A 23,859-nucleotide genomic window follows, 5' to 3' on the forward strand; every position below is an offset into this window, starting at 1 on the left:
CGGTTGACTTTTATTGTCTTATAAGAAAGAGAGAAAAGCGTTGAGACGTGTCGGCTCGAGATCTAATGCAAAAAGAAAACACAAAATGTCTCCAAATTATCCAAAATCGGTGAGTTAAATAGAGCGGTCGCATCCTGCACGAGTACGTCTGCAAAGACACCTCTATCAAAATAGACATTTATTAGCATCTCTTTAATTACAACAGGTCAAACGCCTTACTGACACACAAATAGTTCTTGTGACTAGCGTGTAGCAGCGATAAATAATTGCACCCTAACAAGAAAAAAAAAAAAGCGGAACAAAAGGTGCTCTGATGAGAATCGAATGGTGAAATGGAGGGATGACAAACCGAAAGATTACGCTTCAGAAGCAACAGCATTAGAGGTGAACAATTTGGGCGATGAATATGCAAATGAATAATTTTGGTGAACTGTGTGATGCGAAGATTAAGCGTGGAACACCTGAGGATGATCTGGGCTCGGATGTCATGGCAACATGCCATTTAACTTAGTGGACTGGGCGCTCTTTAAATAAAGCAAAACAAGAACCAAATGATTGGGGAAAGAAAATTTAGTACAACATAAAATTGAAAGAGCAGAAGTTCAAAATTCAATAAGAGAACAAAAAACCGAACTGATCGAAGAAACTGAAATTGTGCGGCAAAGAAAAACAGCACATAACTATCTGAGATTATCTGGCCATTCTGGTATGTAATACCGTCGAATAGACCCCTCTAGAAGTCTGTCCAGCCAATTTGGAAAACCGTTCAGCACATTTTCCACGCTCACAGAATTGCCAACACGACGAAGCATCACCTCCTGAAAGGGGATTTATTATTTTAAAAGTAGGACTCTATCCAGACTCTAGGTAGGACAATAATTTTCTCTCGTTCTTTATTTCAACAGTAACAAAATGTCTAACAAAATAAAAGCAACAACTGATTAATTTGCTTCCACTATGCAACTTTTAGTAAGATTGTGCAGACTAAGGGATAGCTCGCGGAACTCAGAAAGTTACTGAGCGAATATGTTGTGCTCTCAATTAGAAACAGCAAACATAATAGCGTTTGCTACTCGAACTGAAAATATATGAACGAAAACATCGTTGCATTAATGTTCCTTGTAGCATTTTTCTTTCTTTTTGTGTCATTCAGCCTCACGTGAATATGTTCGCTGAGCCAGAAGTTGTACAACAAATGTCGGGTCAAAAAGAAAGTAACGAAGAGTCAAAACAGCATGAAGCACGGTGCGGTTGCGTAAGCGGTTGCGCTCGAAGCGGTGCGGTGGACCGTAGAGGAAAGGAATGGGTGAGAACCGCTGCTCGAAACCGTTCATTGCTCCGGTTCGAGCGCAACTGCTTACAGAACTGCACCGCGACTCATGTCGTTTTGATCCGACTATAGTTCAAGATTTGAATTTAGAACGAATAATTGCAAGTATTCACAAAATTATGTTAATCAAAGTAGTCTCATCGTGCTCAGTTCTCCCCACAAATCGAGACAAACGTGTGTATATGCCCTGTATGTTTTGTCTCCCTAACGTCCACTTATTAGGTGTAACAGAACTCGAGCGATCCGCAACACTTCCACAACGGTGCAGTGAGGAAGTCGGTTGGATCGTGGACTCTATGACGATGCTGCTAAATCGTGTATTAAGTGGCTCATAGTGGATGAGTGTGTCTTACTCATTAACTGCATCTGGTTACTCTCGCAGAGATCCTAACATCAGAAAGTCGTAGTATGTTGTCTTTAAATTAAAAAAAAAACTTACATCCTCTGCCGCTCCGTTATCACTGTCTGAGTCTGTGGTGACATCATCGTCATCATCAAATCCCAGAAAGTGCTGCTGGTGATGGGGTTTCTTCTTGCCAGCTGTATGCATTGGATGGTAGATTGAGAAGTACAGCTTCCAGCCGCACAATGCCAGAACTGTTCCAACAGTCTGTCGAGGATTGATTGACTGGAGAATCGAATAATAACGTGCGAGACATTAGTAAGGAGTAGAAAAGAACATCATCAGAAAATAAACTAAGTGCAAAATTGAGAAGCATACAAAAAAGTAGAAACATGATAATTCTGGATGAATAACGTTCCTTTCTCCCACCCACAACAAAAAAGAAAATAATCCCTTACATTAGGTCTGGCGGAAAGTTCTGTCCACCATATGCATAACATTCTCTTATTCAGAGTCAATTTTGGGTTAGAGGTGGAAATCAAATAGGTTTAGAGGTCCTATCAGAAACTTTACCTTCACCAAACATTTTCAATTAATTTTCAGATGGTTCTGTAGCATTTTTTCATTGTTGGGATTCGAACATACAGTGAATGAACTTTATCAGCAGCCATGGATACACTATCGCTTCACACTCAAGACTAACGTAAATCAATTGTGTTTCATTTAATTTGCTACGTAAATGTGTATACATTAAGCGATAAGGATAGACAGCCGAACATGTGCCAAATAAACATTTGCTTACGTGTTGAAACTTGTTGTAGCAGAAGGAAGAAACAGAAGAACTACTCACCTTCAGTTTGCCATACAGCGAATTCCCATCCTTTTGTGTACTTTCATCCCCTAACGGTAGTGTATGCTCAAGCAGCTTCCGAAACCATGGAAGATTTTTCTCCACCATCAAATAACCAAAGGAGAACGTTTTGTTGCTGAAAGCAGCTTATGCCAGCTTTTTGTAAGAAAATGAGAATAGAAATCAAGAGTCCCATTTAAAAAAAAAACTCACTTTCGCAGCGGTAGAATATATTGTGCGAATTGCATCATCAGTTTTTCTTTACTCTGTTCATCAACAAGAAGAATAAGTGAACGACAGCCCGGCTTTAGAAGTCGAATCATCCCAAAATAACTTTCAGCCCGTAGTTCATGTATATGCGGATTCATTATTGATAATGCTCTAGAAAAAGAAATAGCAGAAATAAATTAAGAAAGCAACCCATTAATGCTTATTCGGAACGTAAAAAAGCATACCGCTGCAACCTTGTTTGTGGATTCGGCTTAGGAGGTGGCTCGGTTTTGGCCTGTGGATCCTCTGGATGCCAGTCCTCGGAAGCAAAATTCTTAGGTTTTTCCTTGAAATCAAACAAGTTGTTCAGATTTTCACAGAGCTACTATGGTAAAACCTAACCTTTTTAGGCCTACCCTCCTGATTCATATAATTCAACCCGTAACCAACAACGAGAATAACAAGGAATGTTGCCACAGCAGAGAGAACCGGATAAGCTTCCTCTTTGGTCAGATGGAACCATGCTGCTTGGATCATTCGCACTAATGCGCGACACATCCGAGTCCACCATGACGGAGCATATTCATTGATCTTAACATGTATATCGTATGTGGTTGCTGAACATAATTAAAATAAAACTTGAAACATCACATTAAATGATCCCACCAAGTTCCCAATTGAAGCTGTCTGGTCCAGGCGGGTTGCCTGTGAGATAACAGCACCTAGCATAGTCTGGAATCGTTCAGCGTTTTCGCCCCAAGCTCCTTCAAGCCATGTGAACCGCGCTTTCACATGTTCCATTCGCCACATGACAATGACATCGCGAGAATTCGTCTAAATCAATTGCGTCAAATATTGAGAATCTGTGCGAAAACAAGGCTGAAGACAAAGCGTAAAAATAAAAAGGAAGTGCGAAAAGCGAGAGAAATAACCCAAAAGGGGAGAAATGAAAATAAAAATTCGGTGCGAATTAAATAAGTGTTTGTTTCGTTAAACGTGTAAATAAACGTAGGTAACAAAAAAGTTTTATCTTCCTTAGATCAATATAACAGGCAAGACATTAAAACAAGAATTTTAGAGTGGCGTTCGTTAAAAAATATGAAGATCTAGAATTTACCACGCTTTCTCCAGTTCGCTTCTCCAAAAACGGCTTGATCCATTCAGATTGTCTATTTGCGTAAATGTAAGTTAACTCCACCTAAACAAGATGTAGTGGAAGTTAAAGAATTCCAAAAATGTCACCAACTCTGTGGAATTTCCGGAAATAGTCTAATCTTACCTTCTGTTGTGCATAACTCTCTTTGTGTTGACGAACGAAATTACGAAAATCATTCAAGAATAGTTCATCTTCGGAAGAATCTACGACAGGTAAAATAACGCAAAGCCGTCTTGGATTTCTTGAAGACACCGGACACAGCTCATCCAAATATTCTGACGAAGATAGCTTAAATGAAATTATAAATAAACACTGCTCAAATGAACTTAGAAGGGAAAAAAGGGCTTACTCGTGGAAGACTTAGAAATTTGTTATTTTCAATGAGCGTGTTTAGTGCATCCATAGTGAGTTGATTTATGTTGCTGATGGATAACCGAGCAATTGGACCATCCTGAAAAGCAAATAAATTGACGAGAGGAGCAAAAAGGAGGAAAAACAGACAGGAAGGTAATATTCCCTTTCCAGTTCTTTGTACAACAAAAAGGAACTGAATGAAATGTGAAGATCCTAAATTGACAAAACCTGACCCCAGGCAAATCGTTGAATATAAGGACGTTTTCACACTGTTTACATTTGATAGACAAACCATCGCGGATTGACGCCACCTGAATTGAGAATAAGGTTCAATCGGAAGTTAAAGAGTAAAGAATTCACTTTCATACCTCACTCGACGAGGATGCCAGATGAATATAGGCAAACCGAGCAAAATGCGAGTGCTTCATCGCGGCTAGCAGATACCGCATTCGTGGGTCAGGGGCCGCTCCCAAAACTACGACCGATATCTTGAAAATGTTATTTCAAAACAAAAAAAGGATACAACTATATACCGAAAACAAAGCCGTAAGTATAAGTAATAGAAAATTCACTTTGCCGAGTGAAAGAGGTTTCAAAAGCAGACTCTTTCAAGTTATGAGGACAAAATAATAAACAAGAAGTTAGTAAATGACAAGATTTGGATAATAGTTGTCTGGGTAAAACAGTAGTCGAAAGAATAGATATAGAAAGAATTACGCTTATAAAACATAAGTACAGAACCAAATACCAATCAGGCGATGTGCTCTTAAATAACAACTTTCTTCGCTTTATTTGAATACGTGCCAATCTTTAGTCGAGCAAGACTCCTACTTATGAAGTCTCTATTTCTTACGGTTCTCTCTTCACTGTTGAAAATTTACCTTATTACTTGAGTGCCATTGATTCACAAATCGCGACAAACCATCATGAGTGTTTATCATCTGCATGAAAGTTCTCGGGATGACATCACGAGCGAACACCCGTACATCTCTAAAATACGAGATGAATAAGTGATAGGATACCAAAAAGGTAGGGAAGCGAACCTGGCATTCATTAGGAACATATCTGAACGATAGTGTGTCACTCTGCCCTCCACTACCGCCACAATAGCAGGAAGGCGCGAAATGCGCAACTTTTCTAACAAGTTGCCATCAGTCACTGCATTCACTGATCCAATACCATAACCTTAACGATGAAAAGTCTATCGTTTCGAAAAAGAGATGTGAAAAGATTTAAAGGTACCAACCGAGAGGTTCGAGATCTTCGGAAACCGCTTTCCATTGCGCTTGTAAACGGAAGCACAGTTGACAATAGTTTGAATAGGCGTATAGAAGGAAAGGTTGAAAATGGCTTCTAGAAAGATGCTTTTAAAAAATGAAAGGAATTATGCACAATTAAGGCTTGAAGAATATAAATCATAAAATTAATTGAATTTCTGTAATTGGGGTAAAGTGTAGTTGACGGCCCTGACACCCAAACATTAGTCTTAGAGGATCTCTGACTCCGACTAAAAATAAGAGGAAAAAGTAAGATACAGCGTCCAGAAATAAAAGGTTGAGTGCCCAAACCCACTTACATTTTCGCCCTCTACTTGTCGATCTTGACTTTAAACACTTTCTGCTCAAAACAAAAGGAAATAAGTCAAAACTGTAAGAGATAGTCGAAGACAGAAGCAAACGTCGTGCTAAATACTTCAAAGGGAAGTAGAGAGCAAGTTACTTCGAAAAACAAAAAACAAAAATCCCTAAATCTAAAAGTCACTCCTCATCTAATAATAAATAAGTTAGGATGTAGGTAAGAAAGAAGAGAACGCATCGTAAAGAATAACATCGCCTTTTTACAATGTTTATTGGCGGCGTATTAAGAAACTGACGTAGTTGGGAAACCTCTGGGAAAATACGGAGTTTGAAGTGTAGATCATGAATATGATCGTGGCCCAACTCATTCAATTGTCCTACAATCAACTGTCCTGAAAAAAAAAACGGCGTAGGAACGCAGTTGTTTCGTATGTTAAAACGTCTCTCTTTGCACATGCTAAGCTGATGAGGAGACCTCATTTATCATCAGCCGTTCGCTCTCGAGCTCGGTGCGTGCACAAAAGTGGAGCGCCTTCACATACCTCATAGGAACAAACAGTCTCCCACGGTGTTTTTCAGGACGATTAGGAGGAGACGTGCGGAGCCACATACGTCTACACCTTCAAATCTATATTTTCGCGCAGGTTTCACAACTACGTCATGCGAATTTTGTGATGCGTTTTCGTTAATATAATCAGTACTAACATATTCAAAGGCTGTTGAACAGTTTAAGATAGAGAATTTCCGAATTCTCATCTGTCGATTTCGGCATTAATTATATTGTAATCTTTTCAATCGATTTCAACTAATTTAAAGAAAAAACTGTCTGGTATGCTGTATCACTAAAAGCGATTACTGTTCATTTTTTGACTATGCCAAAGGCACCGAAAAAAAAAGAATCCAATTGGTTTACAAGATGTATTACATTCTGCAGCAAAGTGTAATATTAATGACACAAAGCAAAACATGAAGATGAAAAATTGACAAATGTAGCGGCACAGCTGCCGCTAGGACTAAATCGATAGCAAGCATTAAAAACGTACTTTTCTAAGATGGAATGCGAAAATTGTCGCAATGTGATGCGTTGTTTGCCGAAAATACCATCCTCGTAACCGCCAAATCCACCGAACTGAACGTAAAAGCCCGAATCGGAACCATTCATCAAAGAAAATCAAGGTAAATAAAATCAAAAAGGTGAGTATATCCTTACAAATTGTTCAAATCCTGCAAATCCATGATGGAATTGTGGACCTGACTGCGGGCTCTCATCCACCGCACCAAATTTATCATAGCGTTCACGTCTCAATGGATCCGAAAGTAATTCATATGCACGACTAATAGCGACAAATCGTTCTTGTGCTTCCGGAGAGGTGTTCTTGTCGGGATGCCTTAATCATCATAACATTTAAGTCCTCTAAGTATGATTTTTCTTCGCAAATCTCGCTAGACTAACCACTCCTTTGCGAGTTGTTTGTAGGCCCTTTTGATCTCCTTAATGGTGGCTCTTTTCGACACTCCAAGTGTTGCATAAGGATCACGGGGATAATCGGATGCAAATATGCAGACAACTAGCAAAGCCCATAGCGCTAGATGCAAACGCATTTGGGCTAGGTTGTTAACCAAGCGGATGGGACACTTTGTGTCTGGAAAACGTACATGTAATATGGAGGAAAAGGTGGAATATTTCACACACGAAACGAGACGTGGTTTCAAAAACAGTTCCAAAATTAAAGAAACAGAAATAATCGGATACAAACAGAAAAGTCTGCTATGAAAAGATAAATAAAATCCTAAATCGCTATACCATGTCCAGTTACTGGGTAGTGATCCGAAATCTTCCTGTAAGAATAAGGAACCGGGCGAACAACAACATCAAAGTGATGGATCAATAGTCAGGAAAACTTGAGGATCAAAATTGTTCCAAAGTTTAGCAGTGTGGGGAAATATTCGGATGATAATTTCTTACCAAACGCCAATGCTAGTTTCTAGTTCTAAGCATCACTTAGTAATTAAATTAAAGCTGGTGTTCCCAGGTGGGCATTAAATAGTATCCAGAAGAGGATAAGCGCTTGATTTTCCCCTGGTATGAAGAGTACTTATGAAGAGAGGAAAATCAACTGCTAAGAACTAAATGGAAAACACTTATGCAAAACTATGGATCTAGTCCGAAGCTAGCGCGTTTCAATGAGGACGTTTGAGGCCGCCCTCCACCACTCCAAGGGTAAATAATCGATAACCCCTTACTACGCTGCTGCTGCTGGTGCACTCATCATCCATCCACAATTCGTCTCGACCTAATTTCCAGATTTCTCGTTAGCTTACCACTTGAGTCGTGTGTGTGTCTGTGTACAGTTTTCATGCGATCAAAATAAGCTTCCTTTAGCATAGACTGTAGTTTCGAAGCGAATTCATTATGTTGAATGTGAACTTGAAGGATTTATTCTTCTCTCGAAAAGTAAAATTTACCAGTACAAAGGTGAATCGGAAAATTTTCTATGAGATTTCCACGAATTTATGTGCAACTTCAGCGTTACATAGATGCTCCTGAGACATTTTAGTGAATCTTTGCGGTATTTTCGCGTCTTTTTTAATAGTTGCTCACGGAAACTTTTTCTCGTAGATGTTAAACCGATTCAACAACAGAGGAACTAATAATTCGGGAGTTCTGTGAAAAACGTCCACAAGGAAGCAGCTTATTTGTATGAATTTACCGTGAACGTCTTCTGCAAGTCCTATGCATCTCTCCTGTATGGTGGATTCTTCGCTTCCTTCCTTTACGAACATTTAGAAAAAAGTGTGAAACTATGTCATGTGCCACAGCCATGAACTAGCAACTGCATTCACAACTAATTTCTCTCCATACATTTTTTCATATACACAGTTTACATTACATTTTCTCCGCAATAGATATGGTAGTCATAAAAAGTCCGCTTCTCATCACTCTTTGTTTTTCCTCACGTTTACCGCTGCTATCTCCCTCCGCCGGGATTGCAAAAAAAAAGGGAAAAAAACCGTACTTCCTACCAGATGTCTTTTCTTCTCGCTGAGACTGAACGACGTGCCTCTTCCCCCTTTCTTCACCTTCGAGCATTATTCTACTTTAACCAACACTAAAGCAACTTCATGTATTCAACTACCATCTTTAGTAGTTATAGCTAGAGTTTCACTCTTTTACTCTTTTTTTCTTTTATATAGTCGTGTAAGAACGACAAGAAGTAAGAAGCAGTCTCCTAGGAAGCTGCGCTCGAAGCGACGCGGTGGAAACAGTGGTTGGAATCGAAGCCGGATCATCGATAGGGGATGTACAGCAATGGGTGGCACTAGCAGAAGTTCCACCACGATTCTAACCACTACGTTCCACTGCACCGCTTTGAGCACAGCCGCCTAACAATTACACCGTGCTTCATTTTGTTTTGTTTCTACAATAAATACGTCCGAATCCCTGAGGTACAAGTTGCTAAGAATACCATGGGAAAGCATCCAGCGCTCCACAACAGTCTTAAAAAAAAAAAGTGTTCACAACTGCACCCTGTTTCATTTCGTTTTGGCCCTATTATATGTATGTATTAACCATGGCATAACGTTATCAAACCGAACTAATTTGGAGCCTATTCATCTGCTCCTTTGAAGTCGAAAAAAGGAAACTAGAAAAATTCATTCAAGTATTTTTACACAACGTAAAGACTAAAGTGCTGCCATAATCGGGAAAATCACTGCGGATCAGATTCTATCACCCGATTGAACCGGTTTCGTAGATTGGATGGAGAACATAGTCAAACAGCAATACAAACTCGTTAATCGAAACTAGATTCAAAGCCATAAGCAACTCGCCACTACAATTATTTACATGTACATTGGATAAATCAGCCTAGAAGAGTATACATGAAAAAATCGACTAGAGTAAAAAAGGCAAGCAAAGAAGTAAAATAGTACACAACTACGAAGAAAGAAGAACTAAAGACCTAAAAGAAATTTCTCTTTAAACAACTCCCGTGAACACTGAAGAATAAGGCTTGGAGCAGACCCAATGTGGTGCATGTCTACTTGAACGAAGAATGGGGTGGCAACGTTAAAGGCACTCGCAAACTGCTGATTCGCCTAAATAACTATGCGAAACATAGCAACAGTCAAAAAGACTGCCGCACAATGGGAGATAAAGAAAAAAAAGCATGCGAAAGTCTTAAACAAAAATAAAAAGGAACGAGAAGACGAAGAAGAACTAGGTTACCTTGGTAGCCGCTGCTTCTTTGAGCGCATGGATTCGGCTGTTCAATACGGGTGAACCTTCGGTGGCTCTAGGCAACTGTCCTTCACCCATCATTTGTTGTGTTAGGAACAATTCCAAAATGGTAAGAACAGCACGAAGACTGAAAAATATTCATGACAAAAGTTGCAAAAAAAGAGAAACCTATTTAAAAAAGGAATGGTAACGGAACAAATAGCAAAATTAGTTTTTGAGTGTGAAGAAACACAAACTGACCGAAGTGAAAAAATAACCTACCGAGGAGAGTGCGCCGTTTTCTTGCTGGTAATAAGATTTGCAATAAAGCTCGAATCATCTTTTGCAGCCTGCAAATATAATTCACTTCATCATATTCAAGGATTTTTTTGGCTAATTTGTAAAAAAAAAAAGAAAAACCAGTTCATAGCCACTGGGTAATAGTGCGAACTAAATAGCGTATAATTCAAGCAAGTATTTGAATTTTAGGATTATTTACTGCTCATAGCATCTGAAAATCTAAGACTCAGGAATTCTGGGAACTGAAATAGTTCACAGCACCAAATGTTTTCAATTATTCCAATATTCGGCATATTAAATAAGGCAATAAAAAGAAAAGTCCCGGAAACAACATATTAGGTAAGAGGAGAAAAATAAACCACTCAAGATTTGTATATCGATCATTCAAGCTTCTTTGAAAAGAAAATAATCAAAGTAAAGCGCTGAAACGTTAGAAAAAATGTGAAATAGAAAAATAATACAAACGTTTTCGATGGAACAATGAAAGCCATCAACCTGTTTCTCAGAAAGTTACTCCTTTTTGAACTAATCTTTACCTTACTTAACCATCGCATGAACGACGGTAGACGATCATCAAGAGTCCGACCAGAGCTAGCATGAGCAGCTAGGACCGCATCAGCCAGCCATCGTACCTCTTGCCAGATTAGAAGCAAAAACGACGCTTCACACATTACATGTCTAAGTTATCGCTATCAGTGCTTTTAGAGCTTTAAGCACACTTCATTAAACTTACTTCGGCTTAATACTGGTAACAAAAGTGTGGAGGGCTGACGCAGTAGTATCGTTGACTGGCGTAGTCTTCAAGAACCAGGCGGTAGTGAGCATTAGCGGATTAGCCTTGTTATTACTGGAAAATGTTGAGCCTAATGTTAATATGTTTGATTTTGATTAAAAAAAGATCGTCTACCTTGAAACACTCAGCAAATATTCACGAACACTAGATGAGAGATTGTTCGGACACTGCGCCCACTCCATCAACTCAGTCCACGAGAAGGAACTCCCTGAAGAGGTTGAATAACGTGAATGTGTGCACTACTACTATCGGCTTACAAATAAGAATGTCTGCGCTTACTTTTAAAATAGGCGATAATAGTTCTTTCCATGACCTTCAAAGCAGTTACTAATTGGTCTGTGTTTAGGGAGCCAATGAGAGTATTCAGGGAAGTGAGAACGAGTGGAGAATCAGGATTTGCACTAATGTATGCATTCCATGTTGTTACCAAAGCTTCTGAAATAATTATAATCTACAAAAAAAACCAAGTAAACTAATTCAGCAAGAAATTCCTCCAGGAAATTGTGTGACCTGAGTGGGCACATTTTTTGCTTACCAATTACTTTGAGACTGCTCAAGTGAGAAAAAAAGGGTAAGAAGATTTTCGACAAACAGAAAAAATATCCTCAGGAATACGAGGACTGCTCAACAAAAGATTTTTCCTCTGCAGATGAAAAACGATATATGTTTCCCGTCTTAAGTGTGATCAACATAACACAAACTTGTAACTCCAAAAAAGACCAAACATGCCTCCGAACTTTGCGTCCGAAATCCTGCCCCATAGTGCCGTGAGTTCTCTTGCCACAATCGAGAATGCACGAAGATTCTCTAAAAGGTGAAGAACACTTCCCAGAAAAGAACGGCAATTTCCAGCACTCACATTCGTAGTGAAACTCACTAACTGATGTGTTTTACAAAACAGCTATCTCAACTGTTTTCTTTCACCTCCCTACATTTTTTTTAAACGAAAATACAGACATTGACCAATCGAGAACATGACAAGATTTGCGATATAGAAAAACTGAAAAGAAAACTCACCATGCTGTTGAGCAACCGCATCCACATCAGCAATTAAGGAATTGTAAGCAGGTGATGCTACGGTTGCCCCTCCTCGTAAAACCAGAGCACATTCGGTCCTAACCCAAGCTGTTTGTTTCAATAGAGCTGCCGACGTGAAAGGTTCGTTAACGAGGAAAGAACACATCTTGCGCCAAATTCTGGAATAAACTAGTGTGCGTACGGAAAATCGAAATGGGAAGTTTATTTTCTTATAGATGGAATACAGTACATTAACAATTTACGAACAAAATTGTAAGAAATACATTTAATAGAGAAGGACCTCACATTTGAAGGACTGCTACTATATCGGTGGGATTCGTGAGGGAATCATATGGCAGACAGACTGCTACTACTTGTGCTAGTTCCTCTGCACGCTCTGGTGAAGTAGCTGACCAATCGTTTCGCTGACATAAGGATTTAACTAAATCCAGCATTGAAGCACGAACCTTAAAGAAAATAGTTGAGGTCAAACATGCGCTATTCCAAAGGGACACGCACGAAACACAAAGAAGAACCTTTACGTAGTTGGAGAGAGCAGAGCCAATCCGCAGCAAAACGCTGAACAAGACTGACAGGTAATGGGGCAGAAATTCACTGTGGACCTAAAATAACTTCTTTGGTCAGAAGTTTAATACACAAATAAATGTTTAATAGAAACTAAACGTACAAGTTACAGGATTACAGAGAATAGTTGCCAGAAATAGAAACAATTGAAATGATGAATAGAGGAGGTATTTTGTAAAAAAAAAAAACGAATACATTTTCTCAGAAACCTCTACAACTCACATTACTCGCAAGAACATCCTTCCACATTATTCTAACAACAATCTGAGCGACGAAAGGGGCACAACAAGGAGATCTAGTAGCAAGGCAGTCGTCCATTGCAGCGAGCCCTCTTTCTGAGGGATAAAAGGAGGGCCATGAGATCCTTACGAAGTGACTTTCCTAAATGACTAAGAAAGTGGATGGAATAGTTGTAGCTAATGTACCCAGCAAATAAAACAAACTTAAATTTGAATCTTACCAATAAAGAAAAATAATGGGTAGATCCATGCGAAAGAATCGAAAGTTTTTCATGGTAAAACTGCCACAAGAGAGAAGGAAGATTCTGAAAACAAAATGCGAAACTGTGCTCAAGAGTGTTTCAAAATCTAAAGTACCTGTGTCCCTGGTTGAAGAACGGCGTTGTGCGGTAGCGAGCATAGCAACTGTACAAATCTTTCCAGAACAATGTTTGCTTCTGTCTCATTAGAAGGAGAAAATGGTGGCATAGATGGGGATACAGGCACTATTAGAGGAGCAAAGACATTTAAAACCCGTTGAAAAACTTCGGCCAGGTCTGAAAGAGTAAATAAATTATCACCATGAACACGTTCCAAAATAATTTAACAGGTAACCTCTTTGTAACACAGTAGGAGGCGCTTCGGCTGGAAACGTTTCTCTGCATGGTGTAAAAAGAAACATTTGTGCTAGTTTGGTGACCGAATCCAAATATCGTCCCCAAGCAGCATACATTGAAGGTGATCGGGAACGTGCATCGTTCAGTCTCCTGGCCAAGAGCATGGCACATTCGTTGGCCTAAGAAATGGCATCTAATAAATCGGTCAACCACAGCACCTCGTTGACATCACTGTTAAACATACCTTAACACCGCCCAACACATTTTCTGCCTTTGGAATTTCATAATTATCTGCGCCCAAACGTTGCACAAAAGTATGCAGTAGCATTGGTGGTGTCTCACCAGTATTACAACCTGAAATTCAAAACTTACTAAACGAGATGAAATGAATGAATATGGTAAGTAACGAACTCACCATTCAAAGCAAGATCAAGCCCAGCTGTGAAATTGGCAGGAAATGCATGAAACACAAAAGTAACGACATGTTCAAGGCAAAGAACATGTAACGGAGCATTTGAGTCCGGTTGGCTCGCGAGATTGCGGAAAGCAAGGGGCAACAGTGGGGCAAATTGCTGCGGGGGTAGCGATGCAGCAGCTTTGTCCATTCCGAGTCTCTCTGGAAAGATGTACAGGTACAAAAATGAAACTTGTAAAAAATAAGAGAGTACATACTGAGTAATTTAAGTGCGCTGACACTTCTTTCCGGATCCCTAACAGCCTCAGAAAGGCGAGTGTACGCTGAGCACAGTTCAGTGGAAGACAGACACTCAGGCGTAAAACACTAAAGAACAAAAATAGGAGCAAAATAAATAAAGCAAGATAAGGGTAGTAAAGAGGAGAAATTAATGTGTATTTGACAAGGCACCTCTACCAAAGGATCCGACAATGGAAATCCTTCTAAAACCAACACCATAACTGAAATTTGTTCAGAAGGCTGCATACGCACGAACTCCTACAAGTTGGAACATCAAAACGAGGTAGCAAAAGATTCAGACAAATCAACCTTACTTCAGCCAAAATCCGAAGGGTATGTTCATATGCTGCCGATGCTGCTGGGAATAGCATCTCACTCGCACCCAAAGACGATGTTACTATCTTGAAGATTGCCCTTCCAGTCATCTGGGCGCCAGAACGATGTGATGAAGAGCATAAAATGCTCATACGAGCAATCAACCTGTGAAAAAGCTTGCCTGGATCAAAAGCGGATCAAGAGATGAGAGAAAAAAAAGCAGAGTGGAAGTCCTTTGTCAACACGCTCGATTTTAAATGGGCCACTACATGTGTACCTAGCGATGTGTTCCATTGTTGCAGATGCCACAGCCGTTCTGTCGAGAACACCCGTATGCACTTCTCCTAACAGAGCGTTTCGCTTCTCACGGCTTTGCGCCATTTCAGCATCGGTCGTTTCATTAAATTTTGTACCTGTCACCTATAAACAGTTGAGATTAACTCAACAGCCAAAATCAAAGGGATCAATGGGGATTTCCGAAGTCCTACTTGAGTAACGGTGTTATGCGGAGCAGTGCATCGTATTCCACATCGTAACTGTACCGGAATTTGTTGAACAACAGGACCATGAAGCTTTGCCAGAAGCGTCACATACTTGGAGTCCTCAGAAGCGATGTTATCATTTCCATTCACATAGTCTCTGAATGAGAAAGAGAATATAGCTGATATAACCAACTGTTCCAGTTCTTCCTGTGAAGCTGACCACGTCGAAGAAAAACAAAATATAAAAAATTAAAGCTCACTCAGATAGCGTATGAATATGTCTAATCAACGGCTTTACCATCTCCATAACCGTATTCAACTGGAACAAAGCAGACATGTCAACGATCGGTGCAGGAGGTAGACTAGGATGTGCAGGCAAAGTCGGAAAGGGAACAGCTCGCGATGTGCTGGGTCTATAATTGAAGTTCTCGTATACTGTAAATTCAAAAAAAAGAACGAGAAAACAGTCTCAAAACAAAGAAAAACAGCCCACTTGCTTAAAAACTGCTCAGACACTTGATGAACAGGTTCTCTCCGTCCCAAGTGACAGGTCAGAGAAAACAGCTAAAACATAAATCATAAAACAAATAATATTGAAAATACACTATTATTTCTCATAGAAACCCAATGAGCTTGTCTACGAGTTGGAAGAATCTTATCTCCGTAAACAAATGTTCACCAAATTCAATCGAAGTCAAAATAAAATACAACACTCGGCTAAAAAGCGTCCGCAATCAACCATATGATAAGGAACCGACAAAGTTACGAAACTATCACAATTTCACATCACGTTCAATAAAGAATAAGAAAAAAAGAAACCTTTTCTTCCTGTTGCTCTTCTTGTGCCAACTTGCTGTTGTCGACGAAATCCATCCAAATATTCTGAAGACAGCGACGCTTTCAAAAAGATGTGATTCAGAAGTAAACAACCTCGAAATAAAACTGCAAAAGGTATAAAATGTCTGCAAAACGTTAGACAGCACTAACCATGTCATCAGCCAAAATAAGTTGAAGGAGATAATCCAGATCAAAAACCGAAAAGTTGAATCCCATACGGGTAACTTCATATGAGCAAAATAACCATCCGCTAACAGCTTTTGCAAGCCTGAACTGATGATTGTAGACGTGTTATAGAAAAAAAAAACCACTAGTTGTAGGTGAACGCACCCTTTAGGATCGACAGCTTCGGTCAAAGTCTTCCTACATGCAGACAGAATCGGTTCTGCCTGTGGTGCGTCTAGAAAACGTCTCGCGAAACAGTATTTTCTTCTAAAACACACCTCTCGCAGAAAAAAATCGGTACTTAACCCAATAGTAGTCAGAAAAACGCACCCATTTACAGTCTTTAATCGATATGCTTCTGTTGCTAGACGTTGTACAGCAAGGGGGAATACTGTACTTTCAGAGCTCACCGAAACAAACTCGGCCCATCTATATACAGCCAGTCTAGCAAATGGTAAAGCTAAGGAGGATTTAGATGCAGCTTTCTGAAAAAAAAAAACTGAGTTGAAAAAAATAGGAGCCTCTTGAAGAAAAGGAAATGCACCTTCACTGCTTGCTCTACTGTAGTCTTCTCCTTTTTGACAAATGCTTCGTACAAGAACTGATAAAATGTAGAATAGCTTTTGCTTTCCACCAGCAAAAGCAGGTAAGTGGCCCACGGAGAAATACCGTACATAGTGCTTGCAATTAGAGGAGGTGGAGCTTGATCAGCGGTGAACATCGAAAGGATTCCTTTTGAGTTGTCCCGCCATGTTATCAACATTTGCTGAAAACTGGTTTGAGGTACAACACTTCGATGTTCTAAGACTGCATATTTCAGAAGATAAGAATTTGCGTTGAGTATCAACAAGTTTAGTGAAGAAGGAACGAAAAGAAAGTTTACATAAGAAATTGAGAGAAGTTAGATTTGTTCACAATTACCATCCATCAAAAAAGGAAACACTTAAGAGTTAAATGAGAAAAGAAACACTTCTACCTGATAATTATTGTATACCATGTCAGGAATCCCTAACAGATTCTTCGCATCAGTCATGAAAGCTATCTGAGCGATAGATCCAAAGATTTGCAATGTTGCCTGAATTTAAGAATTGGTCAAAAAAAATCCAGAAAATAGGTTAATTAGCTTGAGCCCACATTATCATTGTTCCAAACAGCTGGTCTTCGAACACACAGAAGCTCAACCCAAGCCCTCAGATATTCTCCGACGTCATGAACGTGCTTCGAGTAATACTGAAATGTAACAGTTCCAATACCGAATACGTCGAGAAAACCTCCAATTTCTCACCGATAGCGACGAACAAATGAGGCGCACAATAGGTGTTGGTTTCGAGGATGGTCCAATGATCCATTGCACAGCATATGAGCATTGGTCAATATGCAAAATGCGCTCGAGGAGTTCCATAAATCTGGAATTGAGGAGTTGCATAAAAATGAGCCTTATGATCTCCTTTGAAAAAACTGAATTCGCGGACAACAATTCAATTGAATAATAGTCGTGAAATGTGGATAAGACAAAAAAATCAATTACGCCTTGTTGGATCCAAGCGCTACTACTTTCGGATAGTGCTTCTCCATAAGTCTCGCTAACAATACCACGCACGCAGTTGAGCAACCAGCTGCTATCAGATCATTCATTAACGGTACACCCCGCTCCAGAAACACAGCAACACTAAAAATTAAAACTTTAGAAAGGAAAAAAGACGTGAAGGAACCAGAAATGATATCTATACCTTCCAAGACAGCTTTGATCAACATGGATAAAGAAAGCAGATAGGTCATTCTGGGGTGCTGATGTACTTTCCTGAAAAATTTGATACCAACTAGATTATCACTTCTCAATTCCTGATTAATTGAACTTCAGCGTAATGAATAACACTACCAACCTTGAAGTTGAGCTTAATTTTGATAAGAATATCCCAACAGAATTGATTGAATAGCTGTTCATGATCAGCCATACGGCTCGCTAATTTGGATATTTGCCGTATCGATTTTGCGATCATTCCATTTGAATGACCACAATGTAACGAGTGCGCCTTCAATAGAGAACATTTTTTAAATACATAAACAATTCTGGTCAATAAATATACTACTGTCAAAACTACATGAAGCACGGTGCAGTTACGTATGAGGTTGCGCTCGAAGCGGTGCGGTGGAAGGTAGCAGTTATGATCGAGGGAGGTGCTCCTTCCCGGTGCCTTTTTTCGCTGCTGTTCGCGATGGTGCTACCTCGACTCCAACTGCTACCTCCAACACGCCGCTTACGCAACTGCACCGAGCTTCAACGCCATTTTGACCGTACTATACCTTCATCACTGTGTCAGCGGAGATTTCATGTACTGCAGGATCCAGCCACAGTCCATCCCCAGTTTCGTTCGGTCCCCAGTGAAGACTAGACAGCACACGGCGAGCCACACGGTTCGCCACGTCATCCGGCGGCTGAATAATGACTGTGAGAGCATTATTTAAACATCAGTCATTCTGCTCCAACATCAGCATTTTATATGCCAGCCTACCTTATTAATGAGCCACTTTCCTATAACACTCAAGGTGGCTGGCGATAATTTGCAACCAGACATATCTGATGACGCTAGGACATTCACAGCATACTGTAAAATATATGCATCCGAAACAATATAAATTAGAAAAAAAAAGAAAAAAAAATAATCCTCAAAACTCCCACGTTGTCCATGTGTGACATGCTACGATCAAGTACAGTAAGAAGCTGATCAAATGTTGACGGTCGCCTTGCAAGTAGCAGTGATACTGCTTCTCCTCCAACTTTGTACAGACTTTCTCTTGATGATTCATCACAGAAGCAAACCTGTGCAATTTTTTTTTTGTTGATAGGAGCAGTAGATACATTAGTGATGTAGAGAAGCACCTCGACAATTTCTTTGATAAGAACTCCTGCATCATTATGTGAATACGAGAAAATTGCAGCAAGAGTGTTTATTAGGAAAACCGAATCCAATGGACCAACAGCTTCTGTTCGCTCTTTCAAACCGCCTGAAGAGGCAAAGTTAAAACAACTTGTGCGTCTTGAAGTAGGTTGATGTATTTTATGGATAAAGTACTACTCCAATCTCAGAATCTCAGCATACTTCAATCGTGGAACTACCGCGTGACACTGCTAATGGACGAGAATTGGCCAATGGTAAGTATTAGCACTATCTGGTACCTCTACCTGGTTCGAAGTATAGGGAGCTTCACTAAAGCTTTTCAGAGGGTTTAAACCACTTCTGCGAACGCTTACCTGCTCTATTTCTCGCAACAATTTCACTTATTGGAATATCGTACACCTCTGAAACCGTCATTTTATCCGATAATCGTAAGAAATACTCGCAGCGACAACGGCAGTCCTCTGATACACAATCGTAAGGCAGATCAACCAGAAACTGCCACAAGCCAAATCTGAAAACAAAGGACCTTACTTCAACAAAAATAGAAACGGAGACAGGAAATGAGAACAAAGATAGCTGATTGAAGAAAAATACCCAGGTCTATTTGTAATGTATTGTAGGGCAAGAAGCACTATTCGGTCCACCTCGCTCTGAAGTTGGGAATCCTCTCCACGGGGGAGCAAATTACGAGTGATCAACCAATGGCTGCACAATTCCCGTACACTCTGTCTAAACTTGGTAAAAAAAAATAGTTGTAATGACGAAGAACGCTAGACAAAGATAAAATAAAATTAGGCTAGAAACCTTAAACTATTCCCTATTTGTTTGCAAAACTGCTTATATGAAGGGGCGCAGTATGTCGACAAGCCAGTGTCGAGAACCTTAAAATAATTAGAAAAGTTGACCATAAAAGCGAGCAAATTAAAACAAACAGAAAAACAAAAAAAAGAAACTCTTGAAAAAAAAAACTAACCTTCATAAGCATTAGCTGAAACGCGACCATCGAAACGAACTGATCTCCTTTGTCCGCAGCTGAAGAGAAATACACAGTGATCATTTGCCTTTTGTTTTGGAGAAAACACCCACATTGAAACTACTTTGATATAACCAATCACTACTATCATGGATTACTGAGGATTAGACTATTTATAATGTGTACAGCGTAAATAATGACTTATACTGTACGAAACTCCGTCACTTTGGTTATACTATTTTGCAGGAAAGGTTGGTCGGATTTGAAGAAGAGTTTATAACCTTAATGTCACACGGCTTATTCAGGTGACACATTAACCTGTGCGAAATAATGGTAATAATCAGCGCTGAAAAATTGTCTCTGAAATTCGATATCGATGCGGATGGTCCACATTTCGACAGTTATACCCAAATCTTGTCACTATTTTTGACGGATAAGCGATCGGGAGCTGTTTTCTTTAAATTCAAGCCATCTGAGTCTGTGAAATTTTGAGAGGATATATTTTCGTGACCGATGCCCTCAAATTACATCTTAAAAAAAGAAGAACTTACTGGTACTTGAGAAATACAAGTATGCCAATGAGTAGAGCTCAGATACCGGAAGTTGATCCAGTAAGCATGTGAGATCAGATTCATTGACAGTAACTAAGGAAAAGTCACCCTGAATTCAGTTAACTGAAGTACACGCAGCTCCTAGAATAGAAAAAGAATGTAATAATGAAACCTCTTCCTCGTCTGCACTCAGAATAGCCCAAGTTGAATCTTCAGTTTCTGACAAACCAATCTGACGAAGGAAAGTTTCACGAGCACTACAAAATAGTGAATAATATATGAAAAGAAAGAGATACATGGAGGCAAGAAAAATCTGCAGTATCACCACCTACTCGATTGGATTCATTAAATGAGAGAGCATAGTGACACAGTAATCAACTTTGACCTTCGGTGGAGATGGTGCCTAAACAACATAAATTACTACGTTATGATTGAAAGCATGCAGAGCTCTACTCTTCGGTAAACTTCGGTAGATACATCTTTTTCTTCTTTATCGCTTTTTCTTCCTTATAGATGTTGTTTGTTTTGCTATAGCTATAGCTGCTCGGATTTATAGACATTATACATTACTGTGTACAAGAATAACTAATACCTGTATAAAAGTCTGTACAAATGGAGCTGCCCACTCGGAAATGGGTGATGGAAGACGAAGAAGATGGTTTAAAATAAACTGCGCATCCTCACATTGGCACCACATATTTAACACGCATACCTATAAGATCAACGTCATAACAAGTTTGGTAATTAAATTGGTATGCAGTTAAGTACCAGCTCCCTCGCCCATCCAACTAGTGCATCTAGAAACCGCTTAGGAAGTGCAGGAAATCTCATGTGAAAGAAAATATCGGAAAGTGCATTCAATAACTGTATCCTTCCATTCGACGGGACAGCTGTCTCCACCACTATAAAACACTAAAGTAAAGTCGCTAATAAAGAGTCATAGAAAGAAAGAATAAATACTGGCGTACAAGTTGGTGGGCTCTGAAGTGAGAGGCCGTTCTCCTCCATGAACTGCTGATTGATGGATATTATAATCCATTGCACCTACAAAAACATAATAAACAAACGAAGAATTTCTAAGCAAGAGAGAACAAATGACTTGTAGTGCAGTGGATCGAAATTCCGACTCCTGACAGATACGTTCGTCTAGCATATGAGTCCGATTGGCAGCAAGCAAATTCTTCAACTCATCAACCTTCTGCGTACACAGTACTACTTTATGATAACGACCTGTTCCAGACGCATCCCTGTTTTCTCCACATTTGCCCTAAATTTTGGGAAATTTTGGAACCTTGTATAAAACTAAAAAAAAACTCACGTCTATGAAACACATAAAATTGTTAAAAACCACAACTATTTATCAACTGCAAACATATTATATTTTACAGCAAAATCACCACAGTTATGAACACCTCTTCCACATCTTTCAAATGAAAATGAAGAGACAGAGCTGTCATAAGGGCATTAATAGAAATTAACACGCGCTGATAAAGAAAAAGGCGCCCGATGTCCTACAGTTTCAACCAGTGATATATCGTAATGGACTTTGAGAAATTTCTCTGTGAAGGTACCACTAAGACATCCATTCTGTTAGTTCAAATGGGTGAAGCTACCCCTAGTGAAGTCTGAATCTGTGAAAAGATTTTTTTTTACCCTCAACATATTGAGGCGCTTACCTTCGTTTCAAACGTTTGTTGTTGCATGACCCAGCAATCTCGAAGGCATTTGCTAAGATTTTCCGTGTTTTCCTTCTCGCTAACTTCACTTATAGCCATATTTTCACACAGATTCTTCAAACGCTTTAGCAGTTGAAAAAGAGGACCAGATGATATCAAGTTGTTCTGGAAATGCAAATCTTTACCATTTTAACATCCGCGATCAATTTTTAATCTGTTTTCGAATGAGCATTAATCAAATCCCCCAAACTTCAAACTATTTGCTTTCCTGATCAATGAGTTCGGCAAGAAAAGTTGATAAGGTCTCCGTTAGGATGAGTCATTAGAATGATGTCATATGAGATAACTTCTTCACCTGTACAAATTTATTCACAAACTCGTCGCTCATCATGTACATCGGATTATGATAGAATGCGAGCAAATTTTGCTCCGTCAGAAGACCATGTTTGTCCTTCTCGTAATGAAGTTTAGCAAGTGAAGGATAGAGAGGAGGAGCGTCAGGAACTTGAGGTTCAGAAATAACTGAGTCAATCTGAAAACCCGAACTTTCAAAAAAAAAAGTCCGGAACTTTCTGAGCGCTACCTCTTTTGTGTGTTCCTTAGAGGTCACTTCATAGAGTGGGGGCGGAAGAGAAGTCTTGTAGGTCGAATTCATGGCAGACTCAGATAGCTGAGGAATCGCCGGGTAATTTACCGCCTCGAAAACAGCCACCTGTGCAGGCAAGGACGAAGCCTCCACAATTGCGGTGCTAAAAAAAAAGAAATCAAAGGGAAGAACTGCATCATGACGGAGAATACTAAGGAGTGTAGAGCGGAACGGAGTTCATAAGGGTGCCTTACTGGATTAAATAACGCACTGAAAAATTCTACCGAAAGCAGAAAAAAACGCTAATTTTTCTCTGAGGCAACAACACTGGTGTTATTTGGAGTTGTACGAGGAAGGAGCGACTTACACTGTCTTGAAACTCTTACTTACTGCCGATTTTTAGAGGTTGACCTCAATTAGGTGACCTATTTACGATGAGAAAAAAAACACATAGAAAATGGTCAAGCGTCTACCGCTGCCACAATGGCCAACTTTCCAAACAGACAAGGCCACAGACGCGACACAACACCGGAACTTTCTCTTAGGATAGATAGAAGGAATGACCGAGTTCTCTTCCCCACTTTACAATAATATTAAAAGATCGATAGTGTGTAAAACCAAATCGGTGAAATGACCTAACTGACCTCTTTTCGGTCTCTTCTGCGATCCCATTCTGTGGTGGCTCACCAACGGCGGAATCAACAACAGCTGTCTCTTCAGGAACTGATGATGTTGACGGTTGCTCATCGTCACTTAGAACTCTTAAATCCATGGACATTTGAGAAATATTAGCGAGAACTGAACAGGTTCAGTCCCAGTGCTTATTTTCACCTATGAAAAAGCGGAAAAATGGAAAATTCCACAAAAAAAAAGTGACAAAATATGACAAAAATATGTGCATTTCGAAGTAATCAAAAGCGTGACCAGTTGGCTATATCCGTAGAACTAACATTTCCTCTGGTTCAGGTGTGCTGGCCCTGCATGGCGCATGTTGTGGGGCATCGGGTAGCCTCATTCCCATAACTACAACAGGACGAGACGGGATTGGAGGAGCCTCATGAACCGTAGCAGGCTCCCTGTGTTTTGGTTTCCTTGGTTTCACTGCTTCCAT

The 23,859-nt window shown here is 39.8% G+C and overlaps 1 protein-coding gene across 3 annotated transcripts; it reads right to left on the bottom strand.

Annotated features, from left to right (window-relative positions):
• Positions 1-680: 680 nt before the first annotated feature.
• RB195_017118 (uncharacterized protein) lies at positions 681-23,859 on the bottom strand (the record flags this gene model as incomplete). Of its 3 annotated transcripts, XM_064183969.1 has the most annotated exons (73): positions 681-818; positions 1,770-1,958; positions 2,524-2,659; positions 2,737-2,904; positions 2,979-3,079; positions 3,136-3,324; positions 3,400-3,567; positions 3,851-3,931; positions 4,013-4,177; positions 4,239-4,340; positions 4,477-4,554; positions 4,612-4,731; positions 5,125-5,233; positions 5,287-5,428; positions 5,490-5,596; positions 6,864-6,949; positions 7,031-7,208; positions 7,274-7,463; positions 9,783-9,918; positions 10,049-10,187; positions 10,322-10,389; positions 10,876-11,017; positions 11,073-11,186; positions 11,247-11,340; positions 11,412-11,567; positions 11,862-11,939; positions 12,150-12,328; positions 12,456-12,616; positions 12,686-12,772; positions 12,957-13,115; positions 13,195-13,278; positions 13,331-13,509; positions 13,568-13,748; positions 13,814-13,923; positions 13,985-14,185; positions 14,242-14,350; positions 14,435-14,521; positions 14,578-14,743; positions 14,856-14,998; positions 15,067-15,217; positions 15,321-15,473; positions 15,554-15,624; positions 15,880-15,942; positions 16,048-16,165; positions 16,228-16,329; positions 16,393-16,547; positions 16,607-16,828; positions 17,039-17,137; positions 17,197-17,292; positions 17,348-17,468; positions 17,591-17,731; positions 17,793-17,863; positions 17,946-18,095; positions 18,367-18,498; positions 18,576-18,668; positions 18,743-18,883; positions 18,944-19,068; positions 19,316-19,473; positions 19,557-19,691; positions 19,767-19,843; positions 19,936-19,994; positions 20,487-20,595; positions 20,659-20,743; positions 20,819-20,889; positions 21,079-21,198; positions 21,255-21,388; positions 21,455-21,530; positions 21,586-21,753; positions 22,163-22,327; positions 22,518-22,694; positions 22,746-22,911; positions 23,393-23,509; positions 23,699-23,859. In XM_064183969.1, the coding sequence occupies 73 exons, from the start codon at positions 23,857-23,859 to the stop codon at positions 681-683; spliced, it is 9,402 nt and encodes a 3,133-aa protein (XP_064039849.1). The 3 variants fall into 3 exon arrangements, with proteins under 3 accessions (XP_064039849.1, XP_013293244.2, XP_064039850.1); XM_064183968.1 differs by lacking the exons at positions 681-818; positions 1,770-1,958; positions 2,524-2,659; ... (13 more) ...; positions 7,031-7,208; positions 7,274-7,463 and having other exon boundaries at positions 9,775-9,918; XM_013437790.2 differs by lacking the exons at positions 9,783-9,918; positions 10,049-10,187; positions 10,322-10,389; ... (50 more) ...; positions 23,393-23,509; positions 23,699-23,859 and having other exon boundaries at positions 7,274-7,422.

The sequence above is a fragment of the Necator americanus genome, chromosome II (assembly GCF_031761385.1).
Source record: "Necator americanus strain Aroian chromosome II, whole genome shotgun sequence".
NCBI classification, from domain to species: Eukaryota; Metazoa; Nematoda; class Chromadorea; order Rhabditida; family Ancylostomatidae; genus Necator; species Necator americanus.